This window comes from Euleptes europaea, chromosome 6 (genome assembly GCF_029931775.1).
Source record: "Euleptes europaea isolate rEulEur1 chromosome 6, rEulEur1.hap1, whole genome shotgun sequence".
NCBI classification, from domain to species: Eukaryota; Metazoa; Chordata; class Lepidosauria; order Squamata; family Sphaerodactylidae; genus Euleptes; species Euleptes europaea.
The window spans coordinates 1,641,706-1,663,213 of record NC_079317.1 but is presented as its reverse complement, the minus strand read 5'-3'; the positions used below and the strand labels follow the sequence as shown (position 1 = coordinate 1,663,213).

Below are 21,508 nucleotides of genomic sequence, written 5' to 3'. Positions count from 1 at the left end.
GCCCCCCACTGAGAAGGGTTCTGGTGGTTATTGGTTGCAAAAAAAGCTTGGGGTGGGGTGGGGGATAAGAGCGAGAACGGAGCTGTGCTTCTACCAGGGAGCTAGGTCACGCAAGGTCGTAGATAAGAGAAGCACTCCATCGCCTGACCGAGCCGTAGACACTCCCTCTCTTGGAGGATCGGGACCTCTGCCTCCTCCTAGGTGACTGACTTAGTTATCCTTGCTGAAGACGAGGGGGTCTTTTGAGTTAACCCCACAAGCAGACTGTCTTTTGGATAGTAGGTCTGGCTGCATCTTTGCATTGAGAGACCCTCGTGGCTTCACAATTTTTTTACAAACACTTAACTAAAAGGGCTGCCTTTTTTTCTTCAACTCAAGGTTTGTAAATAATCAACGCCATAGTCCATTTGCCTGCAGTTCCTCTCTTCTGCCTGCCTCCCCCTGCCCTTTTTTTTAATTTAATAACTTTGCTCAGTAGGTTGGGAGGGATAATAATAAAGAGTGGCTGTTTTTCTCCCCCCGGTGAAAACGTTCGAACATTTTAATGCCTTTTCACCCTGCATTCTTTGGACCTGCCCAAAGTTCTACCATAACTGTTATAAATCTTGTCCTTATCTCGCTCGGAAGACATCTTACTTACAAGCCTGGCCTAGAGATCAAGCTTTATACGGCAGATCCCGCTGCGCGGCTTGCTGTTCTGAAATGACGCATATGCTTCCCAGCAGGTGTCTGAAGGCTCCGTCACAGGGCCGTGGTCCTGCCTCTCTGCTCAGGTAAAGGTGGCCTCTTCCTCCGGCCTGCCGAAGGAGGCTTTAAGCCTCACGTGTTGCGGAAGGAAATCTCCTTGTGCCAGAGGAGGGCACTGCAGTTGCTCAAGCAGAGAGTGGACGGATGCTGCCTGCAAGCACACTCGTTCCCTGCCTCCCCCCCATTGCAGCTCTGCGTGCGTGGACTCCCAAACAGCCGCAAAATACGGGAGAGTGACTTTTGAGCGTCCCAGCTTTAAAATGGTGCTAAAAGGCGAAGTTTCCAGAAAGGGTGTTAATAATTTGGGAGCTGTCAGAAAGAAGAAGCGGCGTCTGCACCAGCTCTGCAGGTGGCAGCCCGCTTAGCGAGCCCTGCCTGCTGGCCTGAGAGGCCAGCCGACGCTTGCGATCCTTCCAAGGAGGTGGTTTCCCATACCTGCTAGTTCATCTGTGCCTATGGAAAGCGCCCAGTCTTTAATGAACGAAGTGTTTGTTTCCTGCAAATGAGCTGCTTTGATTCAAGCAGATTCTCTGAGGGTTGAAAGAAGGGAGCACTCTGCGCCCCCATAGATGTTTTTTTTTCCCAAAAAAATGGCTGCCTCGGGAGTGCCGTTCATTGCCGGCTGCATCGTCTTTGGGGCGGGCAGACCCTGCCGAGCGTTGCCACTGGGTCAGCCTTTGCGTCGGCGGCGCTTCCCTGTGCTTGAGGGTCGGTGGCCCCCTGGAACGGACAAGCCCACAGAGGTGCGCCCTGGAAGCTCAGCTGATGTTTGGGGGGGAGCGAGCAAAGCCCTGCTGGTTTCTTCCTTCCATGCATAATTGGCTTTCAAGCCACCCCCTTCACCTTTGCTGTGTGTGTTTGCCGACATAATTTTTTTTATTTTAACTGTGCGCACTGTTCTTCTTCTTCTTTTTTTGTATCCACAAAAATGCAATAATAACAGGAGGGGCTCGAAAAGCCTTTTTCTTCAGAGTATATAAAAATGAAGTTATTGTGAGTGGAATTTGCTTGTTTTGAGTCCCGGGAGTGTGGCCGGTAGCTGGCAAAGCTGCCCTTCGTGGTCTTGATCTCCATGGTCCTAACTGATGTTCAGGCCGGAAGTAGGAGAGAGAGAGAGAGAGTGCTGTCTCCTGAGACCACTTCTTTTTTTGGGGGGGGGGGAGTTTTGCATGTCTGCAAACTTTTGCACATACAATGAATTCCTGAAACTGTTCTTCAGGTATTCACGGAAGGGTTTTCAAGTGATTTAACGAGCAAAGCAAATTCTGCTCGGTGGCCTCAAAGTGGCTGGTTGATTCTTGCCACGCAGCAATAATAGCAGTGACCTTTACGGAAAGTGAATGGTGATAAGCGGTGTGTGTGGGGGGAATTCATTTCCTTGGGGTTTGTACGCAGGAGCGCTTGTTCAGCTGTTGTCAAGCGCAGCCAGCAGTGTCCTGGTCCCCTGTGTGGAAGGGCCGTAGTGTTTTGGCTCGAAGAACTGCTCTGGCAAACAGCTACTCCGGCCGGGTCTTCTCTCGGCCTCCTCCCAAGGTGGCTGTGAACTTAGTGTACTAAGTGAGGTTTCGGGACAGATGAAGCAGCTCTAGGCTGCCATGTGAGAGGGGAGGGGAGAGAGGGCCAAGGATGCCATCCCTGATGGAAGGAGAGGGCATGAGAATAGCCTTGCGAGAAGAACTTTGTGGCCGTGTTGCAGTCTGCCCTGAACATTTCTTAGCGTACTTGAATACGCTTGAGCCAAGGGATTGATTCAGCACTGCTGAATATATGGCTATAGCAATATTCGGTGTGCCCAGATCTGTCCTGGAAGAGGCACCTCCCCAGTGGAAGGGTACCCGTGAGCATTCAAGTTGTTATGAATGCCACAGCTCCCCCCCCCCCCCCAAGGATTTCTGGGCACACAGAGGAGTCGCGGTATCCTTCTTGCTAAGCGGCTGTCGGAAGTTGTTCGTGGACTGAAGTCTCATTGAGTAGGGGTGGGGTTTTGTAGGCGTTTTAAGTGATGCAGAACGTCGGCTTTGCAATCAGGTAAGCTTAAGGGGAAAACGGCCACTGCTTTAAGATGGGATTGTGCGGATTGGCTTCTTGCTGACAAATTGATCGGCTCGTCAGATCCCGGCTGCTGTGTCAAGTACAAGAAATTTCTGTATTCTGCTGAAGACACCAACCTTGTTTCTCTGTTTGGGAGTATAAAACGCCCCCGTTCACCTTAAGTGCTCAGGTTGCAGGCAAATTGGACAGCTGGTTTTAATACCTGCAGGCTGCAATAAGCTAACCATCATTCAACAGTCTTACCTTGCGGAGAATGCCTTTTTACATTAAGATGTCACACTCCTAAAGTTATCATCATCCAGTTCTTGGGAATCATTTCAAACGGCGTTTAGATTTTTTTTTTTTTTTTAAGGGAAAGCACTTTAAAACATTCTAGCTTCCTCTTGTAAGGCTGTTCTCATGCCTGGAAGGAGAACTACTTAAGCGTATGAAAGTTGGGGGGTGGGAGGGGAGATGGATAATCATCATCTGTGGGGGAGGGGGGGATTCCAGCACTCTGGGAGCCGGAAAGTTTTACACGGGAGTTGAAGCAGTACAAGTCGACGTTCAGAGTTGCTGGGAAACATTGCCTCCCAGCGCCGTGAGCCTTCTGCGGAAGCGCTTTGCCTTCCAGTCAAAGTGCAGAACGAGATGGATGAGCACCGTCTCCTGTGAAGGGGTGAGGGTGCCTGGGGTTGGCTTTTGAACCACTCATCCTGGAGGTTTGGTTCCTTCCTGGCCTTCTCTTCTTTCCATCCCACCCACCAGAAGTAGTTCAATTCATTGTTGTTTTTTCGCAAGGCCCAACCTTGTGCAAAACAACACGAACACTCCATGTTTGCCTTAAATTTCTTTTCCTTCATTGAAGAACTGGGTGACGACTCCTCTCTGCCTTACATGCTGTGCTGAAACCTCTGTAGTCTGAGGTGAAGTTAGATTCCCACAGGATCCTGACCCTTCACGCACTGCGTGGTGCTCTGATGTGCATGGGGGGGTCGGGAGTCGTGTATGCATTTATCAGACAACTAGTGTGGTTTTTGGTGTTTGCATTCTACCTTTCCTGTGTTCCTCTTTTTGGTTTACAATTGTGGCATTTGAGTTGAGCAGGGGAACTGCTCCAAGAAGGATTTTTTTGTTTGTTTGCTGGATGTGATAATGCTCTGTTATCATTGTGACAGTATTTCATTTGATTGTGCAATGTTTACTAAATAAAGCTGTGAAAGTGTGGGGCATCTTTTTCTCTTTTTGTTCCTCTTTGTCTATAAAAGGTCAAGGCAACTGGCTCTTGTGGCCTCTTTTCCCCGCCTTTCTTACCACTCATTGTTTGCAAAGGGTGTTTCTTTGCCAAGCTTATCTTGATGCTTGTGGGAACCTTTGAAGCGGCTTGCGGCTTTGGGGCTAAGATCTGTTTCACACAGCAAAGCTTGTGTGTCGAAATCTACCTGAGCTAGCATCCCATTGCAACCAGCCAGAAGAATGTTTCTAGGAAGCATGCATACAGAGGAAAGGCCTGTCTCCTGTCCTGAGGCACTTGTAGCAGAAAGCTAAGAAACAGACTTTGCGAGGAACAGCAGCTGTCTTTGACTGGGTCCAGCTAAAATATCACAGCGTTATAAGCAAGCTGTTGAGTTCCCTGGAAGGTGGTTATCAGGCTTTCTGCTAAGCAAACTGCAAAAAAAGAGAGAGAAAGAAGAATTGGTTTTCATAACCTGTTTTTCTCTACCCTTAAGGAGTCTCAAAGCAGCTTTCCCTCCTCACAAGACACCTTGTGAGGTAGAAGGGGCTGAAAGAGTTCAGAGAGAACTGTGACTGGCCCAACGACACCCAGCTGGCTTGAACACACGAAAACTGCCTTATACTGAACCAGACCCTTGGTCCATGAAAGCCAGTATTGTCTACTCAGACCGGCAGCGGCTCTCCAGGGTCTCAGGCCAGAGGTCTTTCACATCACATACCTGCCAGGTCCCTTTAGCTGGAGATGCTGGGGATTGAACCTGTGACCTGCATGCCAAGCGGATGCTCTACCACTGAGCCATGGCCCCTCCTCTTCATGTGGAGGAGTGGGGAAACCAACCTGGCTCTCCAGATTAGAGTCCTCTGCTCTTAACCACTATATAACATAAAGGCCCTGCTGGATCAGACCAAGATCCATCATGTCCAGCAGTCTGTTCATAGAATCATAGAGTTGGAAGGGACCACCAGGGCCATCAAGTCCAACCCCCTGCACAATGCAGGAAATTCACAACTACCTCCCCCCTCCACACCCCTAGTGACCAGAAGATGGCCAAGATGCCCTCCCTCACATCATCTGCCTAAGGTCACAGAATCAGCATTGCTGACAGATGGCCATCTAACCTCTTCTTAAACACCTCCAGGGAAGGAGAGCTTACCACCTCCCGAGGAAGCCTGTTCCACTGAGGAACCGCTCTAATTGTTAGAAAATTCTTCCTAATGTCTAGACAGAAACTCTTTTAATTTCAACCCGTTAGTTCTGGTCCGACCTTCTGGAGCAGCAGAAAACAACTCGGCACCCTCCTCTATATGACAGCCCTTCAAGTACTTGAACATGGTTATCATATCCCCTCTCAGTCTTCTCCTCTTCACACAGTGGCCAACCAGGTGCCTCCAGGAAGCCCACAAGACGACTGCAGCAGCACCATCCTGCCTGTGTTCCACAGCACCTAATAGAATAGGCCTGCTCCTCTGATCCTGGAGAGAATACGAATGCATCATGACTAGTATCCATTTTGACTAGTAGCCATGAATTCCCCTCTCCTCCATGAACATGTCCTCTCTTAAAGCCTTCCAAGTTGACAGCCATCACCACATCCTGGGGCAGGGAGTTCCACAATTTAACTACACTACACCACGCTGGCTCTCTTTTTACAGATGTTTTGGCAGAGGGCAGCAAGAGGAGTCTGCAGGGGGAAGCATAAGAAACGTCACAGAATGCTCCGGTTAAGCCACTCAAGGCACAAGAACGCCCAGGCTCCCAGGACCCAGATGCAATGCTGAAAAGGAGACCCTCATTGCTACAAAAGTTCTCCTGGAGCCAGAATTTGGATGCTGCCTGTGATGGCTGTGGAAGGAGGACAGCAGTGGGTCAGGCACGCTGAGAGCCAGTGTGGTGTAGTGGTTAAGAGCGGTGGTTTGGAGCTGTGGGCTCTGATCTGGAGAACCCGGTTTGATTCCCCATTCCTCCACATGAGTGGCAGACGCTAATCTGGTGAACCGGGTTGGTTTCCCCACTCCTGCACATGAAGCCAGCTGGGTGGCCTTGGACTAGTCGCAGCTCTCTTAGGGCTCTCTCATCCCCATCTAGCTCACAAGGTGTCTGTTGGGGGTGGGGAAGGGAAGGTGATTGTAAGCTGGTTTGCTTCTTCCATAAGTGGGAAAGTCTGCATATAAAAACCAACTCTTCTTCTCTCTCCCATTTGACACTACTAGGGAGACACAGGGGGAGGATTCCTGTTGCAGGCTCAGCAGTGGGGCTGTTCCTCAGAATGGTAGGTTACCGTATATGAGGACTTCTGTCTGGGCTGAGTTGCCTCCCCTCCCCAAACCCCACCCTCCCTTGGCTACACCCCCAAAATCTCCGGGTATTTTCCAACCCAGAGCTGGCAACTCTAACTGAGGCAGATCCGAAGCCCCTCACAGGCAAGCGTGTCAGGAAGAGGAGGCTCTAGCGGTTTCTTACTTCTCTCCTGGCTGCAATGGATGTTGCTGTCAGAAACAGGCAATCACCACCAAGGACAAGCTGGAACGTGTCCAGAGGAGGGGAACAAAGATGGTGAGGGGTCTGGAGACCAAGCCTATGAGGAAAGGTTGAAGGAGCTGGGTATGTTTAGCCTGAAGAGGAGAAGACTTGAGAGGGGATGTGATAACCATGTTCAAGTACTTGAAGGGCTGTCATATAGAGGAGGGTGCCGAGTTGTTTTTGTTGTATCTGTTGCTCAAGAAGGACCAGAACCGACAGGTTGAAATTAAATCAATAGAGTTTCCGTCTAGACATTAGGAAGAATTTTCTAACAGCGGTTCCTCAGTGGAACGGGCTTCCTCGGGAGGGGGTGGGCTCTCCTTCCCTGGAGATGTTTAAAAAGAGGTTAGACGGCCATCTGTCATCAATGCTGATTCTGTGATCTTAGGCAGATGATGAGAGGGAGGGCATCTTGGCCATCTTCTGGTCACTGGGGGTGTGGGGGGGGAGGTAGTTGTGAATTTCCTGCATTGTGCAGGGGGTTGGACTTGATGACCCTGGTGGTCCCTTCCAACTCTATGATTCTATGATGGGGTGGGGCAGGGGAGACTAAAGACAGGAAAGAGAAAAGTGCAAGAACAGTGACTAGGTTTCTCCAGAAGTTTCAGCTTTAGCTTGCTTTCGTAAACCTCAAACACTTTTTTGGTACTTCAGCGTTTCCAGTTTTAACACCAGGAGGGATTGGAGATGTTTAATAAGCTTTAAATGATAAACTTTTTTATTTAAATTTAAAAAATGTTCTTGAAATCTATTGGATATCTAATTTCCATCATAGGGTCCCTTCATATATGTGTGTGTGTGTGTGTGTGTGTGTGTTTAGAGCACTTTTAAACCGCTTGCCTCCCCAAAGAGATCCAAAGCAGCTTGCAAAAAACAAGACTCCAAGTTACAAAAAAAAAAAGTCTTAGAAGAGGGCCCCTTTCCAATTTTGCTCTGCTCCCTTGTCCATCACCAGCTGCCTCCCTTCCCTGTGGCTCAGCAGCAGAGCCTCTGCTTGGCATGCAGAAGGTCCCAGGTTCAATTCCCAGCATCTCCAGTTAAAGGGACCAGGCAAGTAGGTGATGTGAAAGACCTCAGTCTGAAGCCCTGGAGAGCCACTGCCGGTCTGAGTAGACAATACTGACCTTGATGGACCAAGAGTCTGATTCAGTATCAGGCAGCTTCATGTGTTCATGTATGTTCAACAAACCAGAAACACCTGAGACAGGTTGGGTCTCTTTTTTAGGACGGGGATGTGGTTTAGTGGTAGAGCCTCTGTTTGGTGCTCTACCACTGAGCCACAGCCCCTCCTCTGGCCAGTGCCCTCCATTAGGTGGTCATTTTGACCTGATTCTCAGGGTCATTTACCCTTTTCCCCCTACCTCTGAGGTTGATTTTAAAAAGTATCAAAAAGAAATTCAGTTGAAGAAAACTAGCACCCATAAATAAATCAGTTGAAGAAAACTAGCACCCATAAATAGGAGCAAAAGACTCTTGGGACCGAATGATGGGAGAAAACAAAGAAATCCAAATTCCCATTTAAGGAAAAAGGTAATAAAAATCACGAGAGATTTTTACATATTCATCACGGCAACAGTTAATGCTGATGAATGATAACTCCTGCATTTGCAACTTTGATGGAAATAAAGCTTTAAAAGTATTAGGAAGATCTGCACGTCTGTGAAAATTCTTCTCAGAACCCAGAATCCTAAATGTGCTTGGGTAAAGAGATAATGAAACTTTTATCAAATAAATGTCAGCTTTATCACTCAAATGTCAACGCTCGTCTTCATAATAGCAGAGAATGCTTTACAAATACCACATCTGAGAAACCTCAGACTCCCCAGCAATTTGACTGATCTTTTTATCTCCTTCTTGCAGGTGAGCTGGAGGCTATGAAACTGCAGCGCTGCGCATATTAAGGCTCTGAATTAGATGCAGAGAGACGTAAGACATAAACCGTACGTGCTACGGATGCACGCACCTTCCTCTGCATTAGCGATCAGCCTGGAAAGTGTGGGGAGGGTGCTGGAGCACATGATCTGCAAGCGTAAGGCAGCCTCGTTTGCTCAGGGCGGTAGAGAAAGATTCTCTATTTAATATCGCCACAAAAAGGTAGCGGAGTCACTTAAAGCACGTGTCACTTAAAGCGGAGTCACTTAAAACACTCTTCCATCTTTCTAGGCGCTTTCCGTTGAAGAACTCCGCGTTCAATCAGAGGCGCTTTGGCGCGACTGGAGTTCAGTGAGCACTTGCAACAATTGCGCTTGAGTTTCCAGGCCCTTTGGCATAGCCTGTAGCAACGTAAGTCCCTGCCACTGGGGCGGAGGGAAAGCTCCAAGAGAGGGCTGTTTTAGGGTGCATTGATGCACCCTCAAATTTACAACTGAAGTGAGGCACGCATAGGGTTGCCAGACTCCAGGTGGGGCCTGGGGATCTCCCAAATTCCAGTAAGATAGAATTTCACTCCCTCTTAACTATATGCCTTATTTTTAATATATTTTCTTGTATGGAATATGTGGCATTTGCCTTCCTGGGATCATGGGGAAGGAGGACGGGTCCTGTTATGGATTCCAGGGAGCAATCCTAAGAGGGTCTACTTGGACATAAGTCCCATGTTAGTCAAAACGACTTACTCCCAGGAAAATGTCTTTAGGATTGCAGCCTAAAAATGGTTCAGACCGGATCAACTGTGCATCGGATTGCTGTGTCAAGGCGGGCCGCAACAGAACCTCAAATGGCAACATCCTGCGTTTTCATTAATTTTAATGCTTGCATTGTGGAAAGAGCTTTGGTCAGAGTACAAACCTTACTATCCATAGATGAATTCACACTGGGGAAACTATATCAGCCCTTGGATTGTGGAAAGAGCTTTCCTCGGAGTGACGGGCTAAGTGCTCATGAATGAATCCACACCGGAGGAGGAGCCACAGAATAGCTTGGAATGTGGAACGTAATGTAAGGAACCATTTGAATGTTGCTGGTTTTGCAAGATCTTCAGCCTCAAGCCCAACCTTGCCAGGCATCATAAACGTAATTTTAAATTTTGTGTTATATATGTTGGCCGCGCTGAGCCTGCCTTGCAGGGGGAGGGCAGAGTACACATGAACACATGAAGCTGCCTTACGCTGAATCAGACACCCCTTGGTCCATCAAGGTCAGTATTGCCTACTCAGACTTCCAGGGTGTCAGGTAGAGGTCTTTCATATCACCTACTTGCCTAGTCCCTTGAGCAAAGAGTCAGCAATGCTGATTCTATGAACTTAGGCAGTTCATGAGAGGGAGGGCATCTTGGCCATCTTCTAGGCACTGTGAGTGTGTGTGTGTGTGCAAGGGGGTGAGCTCTCCTTCCCTGGAGGTTTTTAAAGCAGAGGCTAGATGGCCATCTGTTAGCAATGCTGATTCTATGACCTTAAGCAGATGATGAGAGGGAGGGCACCTTGGCCATCTTCTGGGCATGGAGTAGGGGTCACAGGGTGTGTGTGGGGGGGAGGTAGTTGTGAATTTCCTGCATTGTACAGGGGGTTGGACTAGATGACCTTGGTGGTCCCTTCCAACTCTATGATTCTATTATTCTAACTGGAGCTGCCGGGGATTGAACCTGGGACCTTCTGCATGCCAAGCAGTTGCTCTACAAACTGAGCCACAGCCCCTCCCCTAAATAGAAATAAAATTTATAAATAAAATTTATTATTATCATCGTTATTATCGCTGTTATTTATTATTATTATTAACCCCGCAAAGGCCCTACTTCGCCTCGCCTCACCCCCCCCCCTGTTGGATTTCTGCCTGTCACGAACCGACCTGGAGTCCCCGGCTGAAACACGCGCCACCTGGCTCTCTGCGCAAGCGCAGGGCGGCCGCCACGCGCGGGCGGAGGAGGAGACGCGATTGGCGAGCGCCTGGGAGCCGTCCTCCAATCACGGCCCACGCTCGCCGGTTCCTTTCCCCCCCCCCTCTTCCCGGCATGCGCGCCGCCTCTTCCCTTCCGGGCATGCGCAGAGGCGCCCGGGGAAGGCGGAAGTGGGTCCATGATGGCGGCCTGCGCGGCGGGCCGGGCGGCGCTGCGGCTGGTGGGGCTGCTGGCGGCGGCGGCGGCGGCCCTGGCCGGCCGGAGCCAAGTGCGGGCGCTGAGCGACGGGACGTGGCGGGAGCTGCTGGAGGGGGAGTGGATGGTGGAGTTGTGAGTCGCTCTCTGCGCAGGCTCAGGGGCGGCAGAAGGCCTCGGCACGCGTCGGCCTTGGGGTTGCCAACCTCCCGGTGGAGCCTGGCGACCCCCTGGGATTGCGACAGAGATCAGAAAGCAGCAGCTTTGGAAGACGGGGCTCTGTGGCATCGTGCCCCTACCGAGGCCCTTCCCCCCAACCCTTGCCCTCCCCTAGCTTCCACCCCCCCAAACCCTTGCCCTCCCCTAGCTTCCACCCCCCCAAACCCTTGCCCTCCCCTAGCTTCCACCCCCCCCAAACCCTTGCCCTCCCCTAGCTTCCACCCCCCCAAACCCTTGCCCTCCCCTAGCTTCCACCCCCCCAAACCCTTGCCCTCCCCTAGCTTCCACCCCCCCAAACCCTTGCCCTCCCCTAGCTTCCACCCCCCCAAAACCCTTGCCCTCCCCTAGCTTCCACCCCCCCCAACCCTTGCCCTCCCCTAGCTTCCACCCCCCCAAACCCTTGCCCTCCCCTAGCTTCCACCCCCCCAAACCCTTGCCCTCCCCTAGCTTCCACCCCCCCAACCCTTGCCCTCCCCTAGCTTCCACCCCCCCCAAACCCTTGCCCTCCCCTAGCTTCCACCCCCCCCAACCCTTGCCCTCCCCTAGCTTCCACCCCCCCAAACCCTTGCCCTCCCCTAGCTTCCACCCCCCCCAAACCCTTGCCCTCCCCTAGCTTCCACCCCCCCAAACCCTTGCCCTCCCCTAGCTTCCACCCCCCCCACACACACACGCACACTCACGTCACTAGGGGTTTTGCACACGCGTGCGGCCGCCTTATTCTGAATCAGGCAATTGGTCCGGAAAGAGTCATTATTGCTTGCTCAGACCGGCGGCGGCGCTGCACCGGGCTCAGGCAGAGGGTCTGTCGCATCCCCTGTGCCATCCTTTTAACTGGAAAGGGCAGGGATTGCACATGGGACTTCCTGCATGTCTAGCGGATGCTCTGCCATTGAGCCGTGGCTACCTGGGGATCTTATGCTATTACATCTGATGTCCAGACGACCGAGCTCAGTTCCCCTGGAGGAAATGGCCGCTTTGGCCATGGGACTCTATGCCATTATACCATGCTGAGCTGCCTCCACAGGCTCCACCCCCAAAATATCCAGCTATTTCTCAACCCAGAGCTGGCCACTGTACACACAGCCCCTCCCTTTTAGCACACAAACACATGCCTTATCCTGAATCAGACCCTTGATCCATCACTATCAGTATTGTCTACTCAGATTGGCAGCAGCTTCCTAGGGTCACCGGCTGGAGATGTTGCCAGGGATTGAACCTGGGACCTTCTGTACACCAAGCAGATGCTGTACGACGGAGCCACAGCCCCTCCATAATTTTCTTGCCTGAAGCTAGCGATCCTAGTTGGCCTCAAACTGGAGACAGCCTGGGATTTGTTGTAACACACAGGAAGGTGCCATATGCTGTGGTTGACGTCTCTAACTTGGCAAGCAGTGTCTTCTGTCCAGGGCTCAGGCAGGGAAGCACCAGTTAGGTGAACATCTATAACTAGAAGCAAATACATGGGATTTAGTAAAGCAACATCTCTGCCACTACCCACTTCCAGACCTTCTCAAAGCTGAAACTCCGATCTTGACATGGGGAGGGGCTGTGATTTAGTGGTAGAGCATCTGGTCCCAGGTTCAATCCCCGACATCTCCAGTTAAATGGACTAGGTAGGTAGATGATGTGAAAGACCCCGCCTGTGGCCCTGGAGAGTTGCTGCCAGTCTGAGTAGGTAATACTGACTTTGATGGACCGAGGGTTTGTTTCAGTATAAGGCAGATTCATGTGTTCATGTGATCATGGAATCTCTAAGGAGGTGGGCAGAGAGAGGAGTTGGTGCTTTTCCAAGGAGAGGTAGCATGTTAGGGGCTGTTCGGAACGGGGCCCAGAACTTCTTGCTGAAGGGTTAAAAAGGTGCAGTTGAAACTATGTTTTTTTGTGGAGGGAGAAAAATGTATTTCGGGTATCATTATTATTAGGGTGCTGTTAGGGTTAAACCTGAGTTCTGTTTTCCACGTGGCAGTCGCTGACGTAAGCTTCTTTTTGTAGCTATGCTCCTTGGTGTCCTGCTTGCCAGAACTTACAGCCCGAATGGGAAAGCTTTGCTGAATGGGGAGAGGACCTTGAGATTAACGTTGCAAAAGTGGATGTGACGGAACAGCCAGGTGGGTAATGTTTGTATCTGTGATGGCAAAAAGGGTATGCTGAGTTTTTAACATGTTGTATAAGACTTTGGTGATCTCTGTCCCCTGGCTTGTAGCTCTGAAGTTTGCCCTGAGCAAGAACGCACCATGCTTTTCAGACTTGGTCTTTTGCTTCAGAAGCTTGTCAGGGCATCCTCGATAAAACAGATCAGCAGTGGAAGATGAGTTTCTCTGATGGGCAGGTTATTTGCCATTGCTGTCCCTTGAAACCACAGGGTAGAAGAAGGAGAGTTGGTTTTTATATGCTGACTTTCTCTACCACTTAAGGAAAAATCTACCAATTTAAGAAAGATGTAGACAAGCTGGAACATGTCCAGAGAAGGGCAACAAAGAGGGTGAGGGGTCTGGAGACCAAGTCCTATGAGGAAAGGTTGAAGGAGCTGGGTATGTTTAGCCTGAAGAGGAGAAGACTTGAGAGGGGATGTGATAACCATGTTCAAGTACTTGAAGGGCTGTCATATAGAGGAGGGTGCCGAGTTGTTTTCTGTTGCTCAAGAAGGTCGGACCAGAACCAACGGGTTGAAATTAAATCAATAGGGTTTCCGTCTAGACATTAGGAAGAATTTTCTAACAGCGGTTCCTCAGTGGAACGGGCTTCCTCGGGAGGTGGTGAGCTCTCCTTCCATGGAGGTTTTTAAGAAGAGGTTAGATGGCCATCTGTCAGCAATGCTGATTCTGTGACCTTAGGCAGATGATGTGAGGGAGGGCATCTTGGCCATCTTCTGGTCACTAGGGGTGTGGAGGGGGGAGGTAGTTGTGAATTTTCTGCATTGTGCAGGGGGTTGGACTTGATGGCCCTGGTGGTCCCTTCCAACTCTATGATTCTATGAATCAAACTGGCTTACAGTCACCTCCTGTCCCTTCCCCACAACAGACCCCCTTGAGGTAGGTGAGGCTGAGCGAGCTCTAAGAGCTGTGACTAGCCCAAGGTCACCCAGCTGGCTTCGTGTGTAGGAGTGGGGAAACAAATCACCAGATTAGCCTCCGCCGCTCATGTGTAGGAGTGGGGAAATCAAACCCAGTTCTCCAGATCAGAGCCCACCACTCCAAACCACCACTCTTAATCACTACACCATGCTGGGTGTGCTCTTAATTCAAATTGGCCTGCATTGAGGGGCTTCACCAACACTCAGTCCTCTGCAGTATGCAAGACTTCTGTAGACAAAAATCAGTGTAGGAAGAGTTGGCTGTATGTAAGCTGTAAACTGGGAGGCTCCTGGCTCAGATCTTACCTACTGAGAATTTACTGGGTGGTGGCTTTGGCAAAACACATTCAGCTTTCTGCTGACAATATGGAGAGGATGAGTCTAGTCTACTTTCCAGGGCCAAGGGAATATACTTAAGATAATACAAAGTATGTGGAATAAATCCAAGGCACTGTGCCAGCTTCCTCTAATTATAGGTAGCCTCTCATTTGCCATGTATAGCGTGTGCAGGAAAGTGAAGGGACAAATAATTTAGCGGCATATTTCATAAACCTTAAACTTGTAGAACTTCTTGTTGCATTGTTTGAAATGTTTCAGTTCCTATTTTAGTGTGCATGTGTTGTAGCAAAGATCCCGGATGAAGGGTAAAGCAGGCAGTAGACCGGTTGATGGCTCAGCACCATTGGGAAGGAGATTCGCTTGTCTAAAAATTGCTTGCGTAAGAAATGGGTAGCATTGGAAGAAGAAGAGTTGGTTTTTGTATGCCGACTTTCTCTACCACTTAAGGAAGAATCAAACTGGCTTACAATCACCTTCCCCTCCCCACAACAGACAGCTTGTGTAGTAGGTGGGGCTAAGAGAGCTGTGACTAGCCCACGGTCACGCAGATGGCTTCATGTGTAGAGTGGGGAAACAAATCCAGCTCACCAGATTAGCCTCCGCCGCTCATGTGGAGGGGTGGGGAATCAAACCCGGTTCTCTAGATCAGAATCCACCACTCCAAACGACCGCTCTTAACCACTACACCACGCTGGCTTTGCTATCAGAAGTTTGGGGAACGAAAACAAACATAGGGAATAGGCACCTGCTAATAACGTAAATCAATACGTAGTTCGGGGTCTTTGTGAATGCAAAGGGCTGGGTGGATACTTTCCATTCTTGGAGAGTGGCATGTTCTGCAGTGGGGTTCAAGGACCGTGCAAAGCATGGGCAAGCGAGGAGAAGAAACGTCATAAGCCCCAAGCTCCCCTCTGTGGCCTTGGGAGATAATCAACAGGCATATCTTCTTTTTCACATGGACTTTGCTTCTCTCTTTGCTCAGGGCTGAGCGGACGGTTTATCATAACAGCGCTCCCAACCATCTACCAGTAAGTATTTCAGACTGTAAGAGAATGTAGTGGATGTTTGCGTGCTGGTGTTTTTAAAAATATATATAATCAGGACTGGAAAATTCCCTGGGGCTTCGCATAGCACCGAAGCATGTTCATTATGTTCCATCCCTGCCTGCTCTGATACCCCAAAATTTATGGGAAGGTTTTTTTTTTATTAAAATTTTATTGGAGTTTATAATACAAATTTCCCATATTAACGAACAACAATAATGGTAACATGTAATTCTAAATCCTAACTAGATGTTGTTGTAATTTCTTATATACGTTATAAACTACCAGATAACGGAAAATTTTTCGACTTCCCCATCACCTCCGTCCGCCTCTTAATAAAGTATTCTAACCCATCGTGATTGGTCTGATCTTCTTATATCTCAGTTAAGTTTCATATAACATATTCTATAAGTATAATTAATTATAATTCTTGGTATTAATAGTTTCGTTTAGATCAGATTAAAAGGTAATCTTCCATTTTCCCCAGTCCTAATTCATATTGACAATATTTCATCCAAGCCTCCCATTCCCCCATAAATCGTGCATTGTCTTTTTGATTTAAAATGGCTGTAAGTTTTGCCATTTCCACCAGTTCAAACATTTTCAAAATCCAGTCTTTTTTCCCTGGGATTTCTGCCCCTTTCCATTTTGCTGCAAAGAGCAATCTTGCCGCTGTTGTAGCATAAATCAGAAAAGTCCTTTGTGTTAACGAGTCATCAGGTATCATGCTTAGTAGCATCATTTCTGGTGTCTTGGGTATATTTTTTTGTACTATCAGCCTTACTTCATTATAAATCATATCCCAAAACTCCTTAGCTTTATCACAGGTCCACCACATGTGATAAAAAGAACCAATTTCTTTTACATTTCCAACATTTAGGGGATGTCACTTTATAAATCCTTGCAATCTTCTTAGGTGTTAAATGCCATCTATACATCATTTTATATATATTTTCTCGAATTGACTGCGCATTTATTCTTTTCAGGTCTTTCGCCCATAATCTTTCCCATTTATTTAAAGCAATATCATGTCCCACAGTTTGAGCCCAGTTAATCATTGTTGGTTTAATTATTTCCTGCTCACAATAAATTGTTAAAAGAAGATTATACATTTTAGAGATCAGTTGAGTGTTATTATCTAATAACATCCTGTGAAAAGGCGATTTTTCTTTAGAGAATCCATTGTTCATATCTTGTGTAAATACTGATTTAATTTGATAATATTGAAGCCATTGTAAATCGTCTTTAAGTAACTGAAAGTCTTTTAGTGAGCTTTTTTTCCCTTCCCAGTTAATTAACTCTTGGTAGGTGATAAATTTGTCCAATCTAAGTGGGTGTAATGTCAACATTTCTTGAGGTGATATCCACATTGGTGTTACTGGTTCAAGAATATGTTTATATCTCATCCAAGTATGAAATAAGGAGGACCTGATTATATGGTGCTTGTATCTTGATTTTACCATACCACAAATAGCCATGCCATCCACTTATATTGTTAAAACCTTCAAGATTTAACAAACGCGAGTTAGATAAGTTCATCCAGTCCTTTAGCCATACTAAAGCAGCCGCTTCAGCATAAAGTTGAAAATTAGGTAATGCTAAGCCTCCTCTAACTTTAGAGTCCACCAAATGTTTGTAAGCAATCCTCGGCTTTTTCCCTTGCCAGATGAAATTTAATACGTCTTTCCTCCAAGTATCAAAATATTTAACATGTGATATTATAGGCAAATTTTGGAATAAGAAAAGCATCCTTGGTAAAATATTCATTTGGACTGTTAATATACGTCCCAAAAGTGACAGCTTTTTATTTGACCAAATGATCATGTCAGTTTTTATTTTATCCCATAATTTAAGATAGTTATTAGTTATCAATTCTTTATTCTTTGCAGAGATCCAGATTCCCAAATATTTGACCTTATTAGCCTTGTCCCAACCTGTATATGATATAAATTCCTGCTGTTCTGTTTCTGGTAAATTCTTAAATATTGTCTTTGTTTTTTCTTGTTTAACTTTAAACCCCGATACACTTCCAAAGTCGTCCAAAGTTTCCAGCAATATCTTCATTGATTGTGTTGGGTTCTCCAAAATTAACAGAAGGTCATCCGCGAATGCTCTCAATTTGAATTCATGTTTTTTAATTTTTAATCCGCGAATGTCCTCCGTACTCCTTAGCTTACAACATAGTGATTCCAACACCAACAAAAATAATAATGGAGACGGGACATCCCTGTCTGGTTCCTTTCTTGATTGAACAATTATCAGACATCGATTCATTCACCAAAATTTTTGCCTGTTGGGATGTGTATATGGCCGATATACCTCTCAAGAAGCGGTCTCCAAAATTTAATTTTTCCAATATCTTTTTCATAAAATCCCAGGAGACCAAATTTATGGGAAGGTTTTGTGTGCGTGTGGTTGGCATGATGAGACTGAACTCCAGTTCTTTCTGCTGTAGTTGGAGGAAGAGGGGCTCGAGAGGGGGATGAGAGCCAGCATGGTGTACTGGTTTGGAGCGGTGGACTCTGATCTGGAGAAACAGGTTTGATTCCCCACTCCTCCACATGAGCAGCGGAGGCTAATCTGGTGAACCAGGTTGGTTTCCCCACTCCTACACTCAAAGCCAGCTGGGTGACCTTGGGCTTGTCAGAGCTCTCTCAGTCCCACCTACCTCACAGGGTGTCTGTTGTGGGGAAAGGAAGGTGATTGTAAGCCGGTTTGATTCTTCCTTTAGTAGAGAAAGTCGGCATATAAAAAACCAACTCTTCACTCTCTCGAGGTTGGAAAATCAGATCATGCAGATAAGAGGGATAGTGTGTAAATTGTTCTTTCTGTTTGCTGTGCTGTTTTAAAGCATGCGGGCAAAATATCTGGGAATCCTTTAGGACTTGAGATTGACAGGTAGTGCACCAGGGGTCCAAAAATGACTAACTGGCACCTCTCCTTTTCAACAGTTGCAAAGATGGCGAATTTAGGCGGTACCAGGGTCCGCGGACCAAAACAGACTTCATCAACTTCATCAGTGACCAAGAATGGAAGTCCATTGAGCCTGTTTCTTCTTGGCTTGGCCCGTCTTCGTTCCTGTAAGTGCTGCCAGCAAAGACCCCCAGTCTTCACTGATAGGCTTGTGTAGCTGCCGGGCAATGCCAAAGCTGGAATCCTGTCATTTTATAGTGCTGGTGCTCTTGACCCCCTGTAACCCACAAGGGGCTGGTTTGGACCAGTTCTTCCACCATTTTAGGTTATGCTCTGTGTTATGTATGGTGGAGAGACGGTTGATGAAAACAGCCACGATATTTTGAAAACCTAGAGTCTGTGGCTGAGCCCCCCCCTCCCGTTGTGTCAGAATTCTAAAGGTGCCCACAGCCTCAAAAAGCTTGGGGACCCCTGGTTTAGCCCAGCCACCAAAGCCTTTCAGAACGCCCAGATGGGGTCAGGGGCTCTCTTGGGATTTGGCTTTGTCAGAATCGAGTCGGCGGGCTTTGTGCAACGGTCTCCTCTCCTCTGTTGTAGGATGAGCAGCATGTCGGCCCTCTTCCAGCTCTCCATGTGGATCAGGGTATGTGCCGCGCGGCTCCCTCCTTCCCGGGTCTCGGCAATCCTCCAGCGTTTTCCAAATCGACTCCTCTGTTCTCCTTGGGAAGAGCCGTGGCTCAGCGACGGAGCCTCTGCTTGGCATGCAGAAGGTCCCCGGTTCAATCCCCGGTCGCATCTCCAGTTAAAACCATCTGGTAGCAGGTTATGGGAAAGATAGCCTGAGATCATGGAGAGCTGCCGCCTGTCTGAGTAGACAGTGTTGGCCTTGATGGATAAGGTAGCTTCGTGCGTTGACGTCCCATGTGCTTTCCTGTCTTGTAGAACTGTCACAACTACTTCACGGAGAACCTCGGCATGCCGGCCTGGGGGTCCTACGCCATCTTTGCCTTGGCGACTTTGATCTCGGGACTGGCGCTGGGGCTGGTAAGTACCCCTGTCCGTGGGCAGAGGGAAGGGAATGGTCTTGTTCGGTAATGGAAACGCGCAATGCTTTCGTGCTGTGTTGTGAGGGAGGGCCACTCTGCTTTCTTTTTTCAGCTGATGGTGTTTCTGGCCGATTGTCTGTGCCCCTCCAAGAGGACCAGGCCGCCTCCGTACCCGTATCACAGTAAGTGCGTGGTTCCCTCTTGAGTTTTTAATGGTGTGGAAGTAGAACCCAAAGCCAGACCCTGAACTTGGGAGGCTCATTCAAGTTGCTGCTAAGAACTTACGTTGGTGGGGCGGGGGAGGATGCGTGTGCGTTTATGCTCTGGTGTATTGCTACCCACTAGTAATATAAGGTTCCATCTGTAGAGAAGAGCTGCTTAAGCATTCTGTATCCTCGGGAGTTGGTAAGCTATCCTTCCCTGGAGGTTTTTAAGCAGAGGTTAGATGGCCATCTGTCAGCATGGCTGATTCTATGACCCTAAGCAGATGATGAGAGGGAGGGCACCTTGGCCAATTTCTGGGCATAGAGTAGGGGTTACTGGGGGTATAGGGGGGAGATAGTTGTGAATTTCCTGCATTGTGCAGGGGGCTGGATTAGATGACCCTGCTGGTCCCTTCCAAATCTATAATTCTATGATTTACTGAGACAGCGTGATGTAGTGGTTAACAGAAGCTGAATTTCCCACTCCTCCACATGAAGCCAGCTGAGCCACTATTGTTTCTGGTTCCGAGTTGTTTTCTGTTGCCCCAGAAGGTCGGACCAGAACCAACGGGTTGAAATTAAATCAAAAGAGTTTCCGTCTAGACATTAGGAAGAATTTTATAACAGTTAGAGCGGTTCCTCAGTGGAACAGGCTTCCTCTGGAGGTGGTAAGCTCTCCTTCCCTGGAGGTTTTTAAAAAGAGGCTAGATGGCCCTCTGCAAGCAATGCTGATTCTATTACCTTAGGCAGTTCATGAGAGGGAGGGCACCTTGGCCATCTTCTGGGCATGGAGTTAGGGGTCACTGGGGGTGTGGAGGGGTAGTTGTGAATGTCCTGCATTGTGCAGGGGATTGGACTAGATGGCCCTGGTGGTCCCCTCCAACTCTATGATTCTACTATTCTATGATTCTATGTTCTTATGCTGTTCTAATAGATCCAGATTTGTCCCAGACCCCAAGCTCGTGGGCCTGGGGCTTCAGAAAGGCCGGCTTCGCAACAGTAAAGGTTTTCTTCCTTCCTTTTCTTAAAGAAAAATTACCGGAGCCTGCTGAGCCCTGGAAGCAGCCGGTGCAGGAGGCTGAGCCAAGAGGCGGTGGTGATTCCGAGGATGAGCCGGAGAGCCAAGAGCCCCCCAACCCTTTGCCGAACACACTGCGGCAGCGAGCCGCCCCCACCGGAGAGGAGAAGTCGTAGCGCCCCCTTCACTCTCCCGCATCGCTCTTCAGTGGTTGGTCAGACATGCCGGGCGAGGGGGGGGCTCCCTCCCCGAGAGAACTGAGAGACTCAACAGTTTTTTTGGGGAAAACCCCTCTGCGTGAAAAGCCTCTTAGAGGCACTGGTTGGTTTCGAAGCCTCATGTTTGAGCCGGTTGTGTCGGAGGCTCCGGGCTCAGCAAGGGGCAGTTTGCAAGCGGTACTTTGTCGATAAGTCGCTTGGCGCCTCTGTACGAGTCATCCACGACGATCCCTGCCCGGGCAGGTCAGCCAGCGGGGGCCGAGCCGGCCGCCACAGCCAGGACTTCTCTGTTAAAAAACAACAACGCTCCCCCTTAACGCTGTTTGTGGGAAGCAAATTCCCGCAGCCGTCCCTCCCGTATTCTCTGACGTTGCCCAGATGCCTCTTAGGCGGGGTTTTGCCCATAGTATTGCAAAAGGCTCTGACCAAGCCAACCAAATGGGGACCTCTGAAATAAGCACACAGTTTGGGAGATTCTTGGGGCCTGGGTCTCTTGGACAGTAGCCCACCCACCCACTCTGAAGTTTGTCAAACTAGTTTTGAAACTGGGAAGAGTTTCAGTACCAGCTTGGAGGGTGGGGGGCTCCTGTTCAAAGGAGCATGCCCTAACCCCCCCCCCGGGGGGGGGGGCTTGTGCGAGCCTACGTCGTGTCTGAAGCGGCTATAACGCTTGTCCCTGTGGCTTGCTTGTGTCCCTTGCCTGCAAGCGCCGGATCGCTCCCTCCTTTACGTGCAGTATTCAGTTCTGGATCGCGGTCCTCCCGATTTCCGACCCCACAAAGAGGGAGAGGCCGTTCCCCCAAAATCCGCTCGATCCTGTGCTGTTTGGCTCCCCTGGCTGGGCGTGGGATCGGACGGTGATTCTGCCAGCCGG

At 48.9% G+C, this 21,508-nt stretch overlaps 1 protein-coding gene across 1 annotated transcript; it reads left to right on the top strand.

The window, feature by feature from the left end:
- The first annotated feature begins 10,548 nt into the window (after positions 1 to 10,548).
- On the top strand, positions 10,549 to 20,592 carry TMX1 (thioredoxin related transmembrane protein 1). Its single transcript, XM_056851719.1, has 8 exons — positions 10,549 to 10,697; positions 12,774 to 12,889; positions 15,176 to 15,221; positions 18,188 to 18,316; positions 18,747 to 18,792; positions 19,092 to 19,193; positions 19,308 to 19,377; positions 20,429 to 20,592. The coding sequence occupies exons 1-8, from the start codon at positions 10,549 to 10,551 to the stop codon at positions 20,590 to 20,592; spliced, it is 822 nt and encodes a 273-aa protein (XP_056707697.1).
- The last annotated feature ends 916 nt before the right edge of the window (positions 20,593 to 21,508 follow it).